Source organism: Leuciscus leuciscus, assembly GCF_965113295.1.
Source record: "Leuciscus leuciscus genome assembly, chromosome: 25".
NCBI lineage: Eukaryota > Metazoa > Chordata > Actinopteri > Cypriniformes > Leuciscidae > Leuciscus > Leuciscus leuciscus.
This window is the reverse complement of record NC_138724.1, coordinates 18,199,784-18,211,550: the sequence shown is the minus strand read 5'-3', so window position 1 is coordinate 18,211,550 and position 11,767 is coordinate 18,199,784. Positions and strand designations below refer to the sequence as shown.

The window sequence follows — 11,767 nt, the reverse complement described above, 5'->3', positions numbered from 1 at the left end:
TTGAAAATATATTCATTTCTTGACACTTCAAAAACTACTGAAAAAACAGACAATACCAATTTCATATCTGTGGGGAAAAAAAGTGGCCTGTGCAGTTTATTTATCATAGAAAATATTGTTTTTTCTTCTGTTGCTTACAGTAGAGCATGGCTCTAGCAATGCCAGGATCATGGGTTCAATTCCCAGGGAATGCAAACATATTAAATGTGTACCTTGAATGATAAAATGTGTACATTGAACGCATTGTAAATAGCTTTAGATGTAAACATCTGCCAAAAGTAAATGTCTAATATTTTGACATTTCTTTTTCTTTTTTCTATATTTGTCAAAAAGTAATATCATAACTCGATATGCCATTTTATACATACAGTAGACAAAAGTTTAGACTCATAAAGTTACAGTAGTCTTATAATGCCAAGCTTAATTCAAAGAGATTCACAGAGGCTGTAAACATAAAGCATGTTGTGCGACAGGTTTGGTTGCTGGTAAACCTTTCGCATCTATAGTTGTAAAGCTACTCAGAGCCGGACCACAGGAGTGCACATCTGTGGTAAGAACTGAAGAATTCTCGTTCAGTAATATGCCTGTCTCTGCAATGGAACACTTTAAGAAATGTTCATCATGACACTTAATCATATTAACAAATGCATGAGCTTTATGTTCTTCAATCAGCTTACAGCATTCAGTGTCAGGGTTATAGTTCATAGGAAACATTGACTCCGAGATGGTTTCCTCTTTTTCATCATCAGTGTCCAAAAGCTCCATTTCAAACCAGTTTGGATTCTCCAGCTGGTATTTGTGAAAAGCTTCAATAGCATCCCGAAGGGCTCGTCCTGAGGGACAGTTGAAGTAATCATTCGCCCTAATGCCTTCAATGCATTTAACCCGCCCTGGCTCATGTTTTTCCATGTCTAAGATCCGGAAGTAAAGTTCCTCAAAGTGCTTCATGAGCTTGTACTTCACCACCACGTTAAAAGGTGCTGGAACATCATCCTCACAGCACACGTCATCGAAATAAGCCACCATGTACTTGTGGAAAGATGAAGCGTGAACAAAATCCGGTATAATGAGGCTCAGGGCTGGCGTGAGCATGTCTCCTATGGGTGAACGTTCATCCTCCTTCAGTCTCGCTTTGCGCTCACCGCACATGGCCTTCCACTTCGCATGTACGCCTGGAGAGCACAGGATCAGGACTTTGTCTGAGGACTTGGAGATTCGTTCCCTTTGCATATCTAGCCACTGAATTCTGCCGATTGTGCTGAGCCAGACGGAGTCCAGGAGATCCAGAGTGACGTCTGTACCACATTTAGCCCTCAGGAAGGCACATAACTTCAAAATGATCTCTTTGTACAGGGGGTGGTCCAGAGAGTAGATGATGATGACTCTCTTGTGCTCTTGAACGGGATTCCACTCCAGTTTACCCTTTGCACAGGTAGAGATGTCTGAGGACGGCGTTTCTATCAAAAGTTAAGATTATTATTAAGAAACCTTTAAAATGTATTCAGTAAATAAAGAGTAAGTGGAAGAATCAGCAAAACAATTGAAAAGTGCAGAAAAATGTAGCCAATATCTGATTTTATTACACAACAGAATGCCACAATTGGGTATTTTCTCCATATGGGAAATTGATTTTTAATGATAACGTAAAACACTTAAAAAGGCAGACCTACTGTGAGCTACGAGGTTGTTGCGATGATATATGCTTTTGTTGAAGCCATCTGTTCACATTATTTCAATTTTTTTTTTTTAAATAATTGCATTTAACAGCGGAATTCGTGGTGAAAACTACATTACCCATGATGCTGTACAGAAAATTCCACCTATTTAGCTTATAGCCATTTTAATTTGATTATGTCGTTTGCAAAGCTTCATGGGATTGTAGTTCTTTCCCTCACTAAATCCGTTGAGTCCTGTACCTTTGTCGTTGCACATTTAAGTTACATGCTTATTTATTTGATCTTTTAATTTGCACTAACCTTTATGTGAGTCCTTGTTCAGCAAAAATGCAACACAGCAACCGACAGCTGCCAATATCCCTAACAACAGTCCCAGTATCACCAAAGTAATAAAAGCAACAGGAGCATCTGGAAGAACTGACATTAACATGTTAATAGAGATAATGTTAGCCTATCCAAATAAAATAAAAGGTCAAATGAACTTTACTTGCATTCAAGATCATACACTGAAACATATGCATTGCTGTGAATCATAATCTGAATGGCTAATTAAAAATAACAGGCAACAAGATATTTAATTTTACTGTGTATTACGTACAGGGACAGATATTAACTTTCTCTCTGTAATCCAGACAGTTCTTCATGCTTTGAACAGACAGTGGCTGAATCTGTTGAACAGGACATCTTTTAGCCATTTAATGATATACGACTCAACACATTCCTACTTGATATTATATATTAACAAACAGCACACATACAAATAATACTTTAACTCACCACCAAGTCCAAATTACAGTGAGTTATCCACCATGCTTCCAGTGTGAAATTAACCTTTAGAAATGTCTTTTTGTCCTTTAAAACAGAAATTTTTCACATCATGCTATATGAATATCCGTTTATGAAGGAATATACATATATACAGAGTCTTTTTCTTTAAATCTGAATATTGAACATACCTTTATGACAATGTGAGATGGTTCTGGGTGAAGGTCAGGACTGCAGATGGAGACTTTGTACTGGTCAGAGAACTCTTGTGGTTCGAATTCTATGGTTATCACCAAGTCATTTTTCTTAGAGTTTCTCACTGACCATTTTACCTCCTTATTCCAAATGCTCTCTAAAATGACAAACAGATTTATACAAACAGGAGGTTTTCCTTGTTTAAAACACGTTCAAGCATTTGCTTTAGATAACTCGTTCGCTTTAAGTCACCATGGAATAAAAATTTACTATTCTTGTTTTTTATGGAATATTGCAGTATTTATTATAAATAAATTATCCGTGCACAACATATTTTTTTTATATTCATATACCCCCCTGTAATCTGTGATCAAATTAATTTTCCCCTCCCTCTTGCAGCGACATCTCTTCTCTGATGACATGTTTACTGGCGAGAGGGTCGGGCAACCTGTCACTCAAATGAGATCAAGCCCCGCCTCTTCTGACTTTGAATAACTGCAACAAATCTAAATATAAACAGTATCTAATCATCAAGCCTCAACTGTTTTTTTTATATTACGTTATTTATCTCACCTGGAATTGTGATGTTGGTTATATTTGTATAACTTCCTACGTCTGGCTTTGGTAAATTGGTTACAAAAACCTGGTATTTGAAGTTGGGTATGACAACAATTCTGTCCAAAGAAAAAGTCCACTAAAAAAATGAAGAAGAGAAACAAAGCTGAAACAGTGGCATAAATAATATTGCATAGTATATGGTTATACAAGAGTTAGTACTCTCACCATGCCCTGTCTTGGGTTTTCTGTCTCCAACAGTTTGTTACGGAAAATGTAACGAACACAAACGCTGTTATTTGTGACCATTTCAACCACACGCACTTCAGTCCCGTTGAGGGAGAATACGCCACCTGTGGATCATAATATAAAGAAAAAAACCTTTAAATAGAATTATGCTGGGCAAACAATTGGGCCAGATGTACATGGTTTGTACAAATAAGCAATTTGACTGAAATTATTTGATTATTTTTTAAATATTGTAGTAATGAACATAGCTGTAACATCATCTGCCTTACTGTCAGGTAATTGGACCCATGTAAGGTTTATAACTGGCACAAACTGTCCACTCTCGTCCCTCTTGGCTGTTACATTTGCGGTTACAACAGGAGAACGTGGGGCTTCATACCTTGGTATCTTCCAATCCTCTTCTGAACAGTTAACTAAGACGTAAAAGAAATATCTGATGAACATCACTTTGATTTTGTCTTAAAAAACTCATATTACTTACTTAATTACAATTTAGAGAAAGCATACTTACCTACTTGAACCTTGCAATCTACCCCCTGTCAGAAAAAAGCATAATGAAAGATGAACACATTCAAAGCATTAATGTTATATATATAAAAGGGAAGAAAACAGTATCTTTACCTTTTGAGAACATTCCATCTGAGGGAGTTCAATGAGATTCAGGGGTGAGATTTTCATTATGACGCACGAAAGAATGAACAGAAAGAGAAAAATCTTACTCATTGTAGTTATGTTTTTGTCTGGTACTGCACCAGACATAAGCTGATTTTGAAGTGCCGGTGGAACAGATTTGAACATCCTCTTATGGTTTATCAAATTTTATCTGCATTCAGAGGAAACCAGGAGATCAGATAATGGGGAGGAGGAGCCTGACACACACAAATAAATTAAGCTTTTCTCACAAACATTTCCTCTGATATTCAAGTCAGCCTTAAAATCAAGCCCTTCTACTACACAGTAGTAGTGGTAGTTCGGTTGTCTGTCAGGCAGTTATATTTGATACTAGTTGAACAAACAACTTTAATAACAACCTAACAGTTTCATTTTCCTCCAGTGAACTACATCAATTTGGTATACTTCTGAAAACCATTTTAAGCAACATTTTATAATATATAGCTTAGATATTGTGTATATCGATAAACTACTGTTAAGTTTAAGGTCATAAAGATTTTTTTTGAAAGCACAACCATTTTCAACATTGATAATGACAAGAAATGTTTCAAATCAGCATATTAAAATTATTTCTGAAGGATCATGTGTCATGGAAAGACTATTGGCTTTAAATTCAGCTTCGCATCACAGGAATAAATTACATTACAAATTATATTCAAATAGAACACATGCAGCCTTGGTGAGCAGAAGACCACCCCAAACTTTATATATATATATATATATATACACAGTATATATATATATATATATATATACACACACACCAGAAAATCACCAGCAAAACATCTAAAAGGCAAAATGTTAGCAAAAAAAGCCCACTAGAGGGCTCATGTCAGTTTAAAGAGTAATAAGTAGGATTATTTGGATCATTGTACAAAAGCACTATATTTTCTCTCCATCTCTTTAAACAGCAGTTTCCTATAAAGTTGTAGTAAATTATATTTTCATATAGAATTATAACACCATTAGCCAGACTGTCTTTAAACACACCCTACAGAATAATGCAAAAGTTTTAATTACACTTAAAAGGAAGAGAACAGTGACCCTAACAAGCAAACTTCCACATTTAAGAACTAAAATGACTTCATGAGTTCTGCTGACACTGATAACTACCGCTGCATGCCAGCAGTCAGCAGAGGATTTGAGAAGCCCTTGCAAAAACACCGGTCTCATTCTGTCACACAGTCAAAACTCATGGCACAATATTATCACTGGCACTTGTAATTAATCACAGTATAAATGATCACAGCATGCAGGATCTACATGACCCATCTGAATAGAAAGGTCAGTATCATTTAAAAAAAAACAATCTCTCATAAAATACTACAATGTCACATTGTCATTGAGCGCGTCACCATTATGAATTTTAAAAGTATAGGTTTGAGTATGCAGCTTTTGGTGGACGAGAACGAGATTTGAATGCATTATAATTACACAACCTTGTGTAAATTATAATTAAAACCTGACTTTTAGGAGTGTGCTGTCAGTCCCTTCTTAACAAGTACACATGAGTTACTGTCTGCCCTCACCCCATTAGACACGGCACGCAGGCACCATAGCCTTGAAGAACTTTGCCTTTATGGTCCTCAAACACAAGCACGCAAGTTCATAAAGAGGCCAGTTAACTTTAGCGTTTACAAGGAGAAAATTCATATTTTTAAACTCAGTTTAATTTAATTTAAGTTGAAATGACTTAAACACACAATTTGATTGTACATAAAAATTTAAGGCAGCAATTTGTTTTCACAGTGCAGCAGAATACAGTGTTTTTTGTCGTTTTTTCAAGTTCAGATTTCTGGTAATTTATGCAAATTAGTGCAAACAATTCAGAAAACTTGTAATACAATTTTTATTAATGTCTATAATATAATCAATCATCTGGGGAAGTATGGTGATATCTATTAGTTCATTGTTTTACCCTATTAACCTAGGGTGTCCTTTTCCATTAGCTACGTTTCACAAAAGAGAATTGAAGTGCATGACCCTTGTGCTAGTGTATGTCCATGTCCTGCATGTGGAAAACAAAGAGGCGTAACAGGGGTCTATTTTAGTTAGCCATTCACATGCAGGATTCAACCCATAAATCCTGCACGAAAAAAATCATATAACATTTATTCTTCTTCCACACCACCACGCAACACATCCTGCCCTGATTGTCTCCAAGTTCAAGGTAAGTCCTATAAGCTATCCCATTCACAGCCCAAGTTTAATGGACCCACACATGTTGTCATAAATACTTAAGGATATTGAGTTTATTGCTCAACATCTGAGAGGATTTGTATTGTACGATCTGTTCATCACTCTTAGATTTACAGTTCACATTTGGAGATAATCATTATTACACCTTCACTGTTGGGAGGATGGATGGATATCCGTCCTACATTCTCCCGTGTCACGACCGCGGCTCCCCACAGGGACTGGCGAGTGCCACGCTGTGTATTTACGTAACAAGCTGCTTGTGTCAACTTTAAGGAATGTATGTTATGAAATACTGTACGGTTTCACGGCTAGCTTAGACTTGGAGAAGAGATCAAATGTTCTTGAAAGATTTGGCTCCCAGAAGCAATTAGATCCTGGAAACAGATGTCAGGTGGTTTGACTTGCAATTTAGTCACTCAAGAAATTGGCGAATAATTCGCTCTGGTGAGTAACCAAAAAAACTACGCCTCTGAAAGAGTGGCCAGATTTTGATTGAACTCTTCCTATATTTGTACGAACGAATTAACCATAGACAAATTTTGAGTTGCTTTTTTTGGGGGCAGTAAAATGCTTCTTTTTTTTAAATAAAAAATGCTTTTTTTCAAAAAAAAAAAAGAAAAAAAAAAAGACTATCCAGATAATTTTGTATAAAATACAAGCAATCTTTTCCAAAACTTGAGTTCTGGCTACTAGGATGCGTATGAAAGCATTAGCATCCAGTTTATTGAGTTCAAGGCTAGGGCTTGAAACTGGGACATGAAAGAATGGCAGCAATGTTCAAATTTAGTCAGGCTTTATCAAGCACAATAGGTACGAATGAAAAAAATAGGTACGGACAGAGTGCCTGGCACCAGTGCTTTATATAAAGGCTCCAAATGAAATTTTCCTGTACACTCTGCCTTTCAAATACTTGGCACTCGTCACCTTTCCAGACTGTGTGGACTGTAGGAATGTTTCCTAGCGACTCACGCAAATCTGACGCACAGATTCATACACTGAATGATATCATCACCTGAAACACATTTAAGATCACATATCTGGAGATCCATGACCTTTGTTATGGTGACTTACGTTGGAAAAAGGAACGTTATCATTTGGTCCATTTAAACACCTTATACAAATTTATTTTAATGAGAACTCTTCCCTTTTTAGGGTCCATAAAAAGAAACAACCATGTCTGAAGGGTAAGTACTTTAACAATGTTATGATTAAAACTGTAAAGTGGATACATTTTTTCTCTTTTGTTAATCTTTTTTGGCGTTTCTTTTCTTTCCTTATTGCTGCGCTCTTTGATTCATCATTGTAGTCCTGTAAGTCACTTCCCTTTTGGCAAACTTAACAATAATTCATAAGATTTAGCAGGTCAAAAAAATTATTTGGAGTGATTAAACATGACTTGTTTTGCTTTTCAGAAAAAAACAAAGTATACTGCCACAAGGCGGCTGCTCTTAAAAGTAAGTCTGTTTTTTTAATAAAATACACTACCGGTCAAAAGTTTGGATTTTTTTTTTTTTTTTAAATAGATTTAAAAGTGACAATAAAGACCTTTTAAATGTTACAAAAAATTATATTTCAAGTAAATGTTTTTCTTTTGAACTTTCTATTCATCAAGATATCCTGCAATAAAAATGTATCACGGTTTCCACAAAAATATTAAGCTGCTCAACTGATTTCAACATTGATTCTCAATGCTCATAGCGGGATGGCTGAAACGTCTGCTCTTGCTCTATTAAAATAATTGATTCTTTTTGTTAAAGACTTTGTCTAGTTTTTCAGAGTGCGAACCGTCTACAGTCTCTTCTACATCTTATTGGTTTTCACGCACCTGGACTTACAACTAGCTTTCATCTGAGCGCAACAATATTTCCTTGTCGTCTAACATTGATAATAAGAAATGTTTCTTGAGCACCAAATCAGCATATTAGAATGATTTTTGAAGGATCATGTGACACTAAAAGTGCGTTCAAGCCATATCGTAATTACCCCAATGACTCTTAACTGTAAAAAGCCTTTACGTGCCTGTAGAACGTGTTTACAACGCATAAACTCGTAGTTTTCCGAGAGCTACGTCTTGTAGCACGTGGCCGCTGTACCACCTGACCAGATTTAAAGTGTGTTCGGCTTGAAGTGGCGCTGCGCATACCGTTCAGTGTATGACATCAAAGTACAGCGAGAGCGATTCGCATACGGAGCTTTATTTACATTTATTTTATGTAAATGGCGTGAACGCAGCATAATGATTGTGAAAATTCAGCTTTGCATCACAGGAATAAATTACATTTTAAAATATATTAAAACAGTAAACAGTCATTTTAAATTGCAATAATATTTCAGAATATTACTGTTTTACCGTATTTTTTATTAAATAAATGCAGCCTTGGTGAGCAGAAGAGACTTCTTTAAAAAAATCTTGATCAATATTTCCAACCCCAAACTTTTCAATAACAGTGTATAATTTTTTTTTTTGAGAAATACTGATTTGGTTAATTAACATAATATTTCTATTTAATATGTAATACTAAACTTCATTACAGTAATGAAAGTCAAGACTAGAATCCATGACGAAATGGCCAGCCGTGTTAGCAGTGTTCTGCGCTATGCGCTAAGCTATGTGCTAATCTGTTGGAACTTCATAGTCACGTCAGTGCTGTTACATTACAGAGCAAATTACTGCAGAAGGCCACATCTATGCTGGTAGCTGAAAAAGAGCAGAATAAAAGAGACAGAGATGATGCTCTTACTGAGAGGCTTCCTCCTCTCAAACTATCTGGTCTGTCTGTACAGGAGCTCCAGGTATTTTCTAGAATAAAAGGTTCTGCAATAACAATATGCAAACGAGTATATAGAGTATATATATATATATATATATATATTCACATGAATGTTTTTTTGCAGGAACTTTGCAAAGAGCTTTCCCGCAAGATTGATGTTGTTGACGAGGCTCGGTATGATCTTGAAATTAAAGTGGATAAAAATGAAAAAGAGGTAATGGTTGCGATGTTGTATCACGTTTAGAAAGACAAATAAAAGATTAATAGTAGTTTATTTATGAATAAAAATGTTAACAGGTGTTTTAGCAGCGGTAGCTCCAAGGTAAAGCTTGTCACTAACAATGTCAAGGTCATGGGTTTGAATCCCAGAGAACATACAAATGATAAAGGACCTGCACAATATCTCTCAAAAAGTGCTATTTTACTATTTACACACTATTATATTATTTACTATTATTTAGAATTAGCTTTTAGTTTTATATTTGTAGTTTTTTTTTTATATTTTTAAATTTACTTTAAGTTTTAGCAATTTTGTTATGTGCTTGTAATTTTTTTTAAACATTTCTACATATCTTTGTTTTTATTTCAGTTTTAGTTATGTTGGTACTTCAACTTGTATTTATTATTAACAATGATTTATTTCAGTTAGTTGTCAAGGCAATATTTATTATTTGAGTTTAGGCTTTTTAAGTTTAAGATTTTCACCTAATTTGTATATTTTATTTTATTTCATTTCACCTTTATTTCAATTTGTGAAAATTATTTTTTTAGTTAGCAATAACAACTGCTCTCAGACGAATAAATGCAAAACCGACATCAAAAAGGTTGTTTTGCAAGTTACCGTTGTTGTGGTCCATTTCAGATCCAGTCCTTGAACCAGAAGATTTGGGAAATGAAGGGTACAACTCAACGAACCAAACTGAAGAAGGTTAAGAAGTCACATGATGCCATGTTTGGCGCGCTGACTGAATCCAAAATGTCATCGAAGGCCGATTTCAAGGCCAACCTAAAGACAGTAAAGAAAGAAGACGAAAAGGTGATGCCTTTCAGTCTTTTAGAAATATAAATGCATTCATCCAAACAAAGCAAAACTCATTCCAACCCTATTTTATTTATTTGATCCATTTATAGAAAGAAGAGGTGACTGACTGGCGTAAGAATGTGGAGGCCATGGCTGGAATGGAGGGCAGAAAGAAGCTGTTTACTGCTGGACAATAAAGAAGGTACAAAGCTCATTTGTCAAATTTACAGTTTGAGTGATGTAAAACAAGCATTTTGACAGAAAAATGACATTGTTTTCCTAATTTTTCAGATTCTGGAGAAAGGAGAGCAACAGATGTGTGCCAAGGCAGGGAAACACACACGGTTTGAAGCAAGAAAAACCAAACCAAATACAACTTTGATTTGTTATGACTAATAATGTCAATCAAACACACACACACACACACACACACACACACACACACACACACACACACACACACACACACACACACACACAAAAACACTGTTTATAATGTTCATAGTTTAAGTATTTTTTGTAGGTGAGCTTAGCTCTTAGTGTGTCTTTACCAGTTCCTGTCTTTTGCTGCAATTTGTGGACATTCTGTACAAATGTGTTTACATTTGAAACTAAATATGATACTTTGTGTATGATATGCTAAATACATCATATATGCATGAGAAAAATAATCAGACTGGAAATTAATTGTATGCAATATTGTGAACTAGTGCTGTTCAGGAATAAAAGATGTCAGATATTGTAACTCTTTCTACACTGCTGGAAGTAAAAATTGCAATGTAATGGCATTCCAAAATTAAATGACCCCATGCAACAAAGAAACGTGTTGTGTCACCGTGCAAATCCACTGCAAAACAAACTGTGTCCTTGAAATGCATTTCTGCACTTGTATATGTGCATAACTGGTTTTAGGTTACCACATGTTGTGTGTATATTTACCCATATTCAATGCCCTTCGAATCAGCCAAGTTAAGAGTGGTATCATTTATTTGGATTTCACACTATACTAAAACCCTTTGGGATGTGTATAAAACCCAGTGTGTGTATAAAAATTTAAAGAAACAACAGATACCCTGATTCAGTTATTCATGTTATCTTCCAAAATAAATCATTCAAGCAATTCATAATTCACTAGACTCTGTGGTCACTTTTAGTAGCAGTCATACAGCTACTGGCTGACTTCAGCAAATCCTTTTCTGCCTTGTACGGTCAAACAATGGGAAATGAAGAGGGACTGGCAGTGGACAATGTATGCAATTGTGTTATAGTGGTGCTGAGTAAAATGAGCCTCTGGGTAAGAGGGTTCAGTCTATTTTAGTGAGCCACTCAGAGGAAGCCAAAGAGGCCATAAAATTTGCTTGGGTTTCCTTGTGTACTGACATTGTCCCACTCTACTCATTCACTTGGAGTGGTCTTTGGAGAAACAGGTATGAACAATTGCACTATTTGGCACAGCTAACAGTAAAAGCAATGCATTTGATTGCTCTAAAAATAACAGAATTACCCATGAGATACAAGTGCTGACATACAATTAATGTGTAGCATAGCACAGATAGTTTGGTCTTTGAAAACTTTAATGAGACATGATTGGCTACATTGTTGAGATCTGATCTGAAGCTGTGGGAAATTCTAGAAAAAGTCCCATTGCTATCAAGGAGAAACAA

General features: G+C 35.6%; 2 protein-coding genes across 4 annotated transcripts; one reads left to right on the top strand and one right to left on the bottom strand.

Annotated features, from left to right (window-relative positions):
* Positions 1-146: 146 nt before the first annotated feature.
* LOC309490179 (interleukin-17 receptor A) lies at positions 147-10,026 on the bottom strand. 3 transcript variants are annotated; one of them, XM_082159204.1, is made up of 11 exons: positions 9,924-10,026; positions 4,062-4,087; positions 3,952-3,976; positions 3,710-3,853; positions 3,420-3,544; positions 3,210-3,330; positions 2,633-2,793; positions 2,454-2,528; positions 2,275-2,344; positions 1,977-2,093; positions 147-1,457 (listed from the first exon to the last, which is right to left on the bottom strand). In XM_082159204.1, the coding sequence occupies exons 1-11, from the start codon at positions 9,937-9,939 to the stop codon at positions 436-438; spliced, it is 1,902 nt and encodes a 633-aa protein (XP_082015330.1). In that variant the 5' UTR covers positions 9,940-10,026; the 3' UTR covers positions 147-435. The 3 variants fall into 3 exon arrangements, with proteins under 3 accessions (XP_082015330.1, XP_082015329.1, XP_082015331.1); XM_082159203.1 differs by lacking the exon at positions 9,924-10,026 and having other exon boundaries at positions 4,062-4,455; XM_082159205.1 differs by lacking the exon at positions 9,924-10,026 and having other exon boundaries at positions 3,820-3,853; positions 4,062-4,455.
* On the top strand, positions 6,201-11,246 carry tnni4b.1 (troponin I4b, tandem duplicate 1). The gene is made up of 8 exons (XM_082159225.1): positions 6,201-6,282; positions 7,464-7,499; positions 7,724-7,765; positions 8,973-9,104; positions 9,207-9,296; positions 9,945-10,118; positions 10,214-10,305; positions 10,395-11,246. The coding sequence occupies exons 4-7, from the start codon at positions 9,000-9,002 to the stop codon at positions 10,298-10,300; spliced, it is 456 nt and encodes a 151-aa protein (XP_082015351.1). The 5' UTR covers positions 6,201-6,282; positions 7,464-7,499; positions 7,724-7,765; positions 8,973-8,999; the 3' UTR covers positions 10,301-10,305; positions 10,395-11,246.
* The last annotated feature ends 521 nt before the right edge of the window (positions 11,247-11,767 follow it).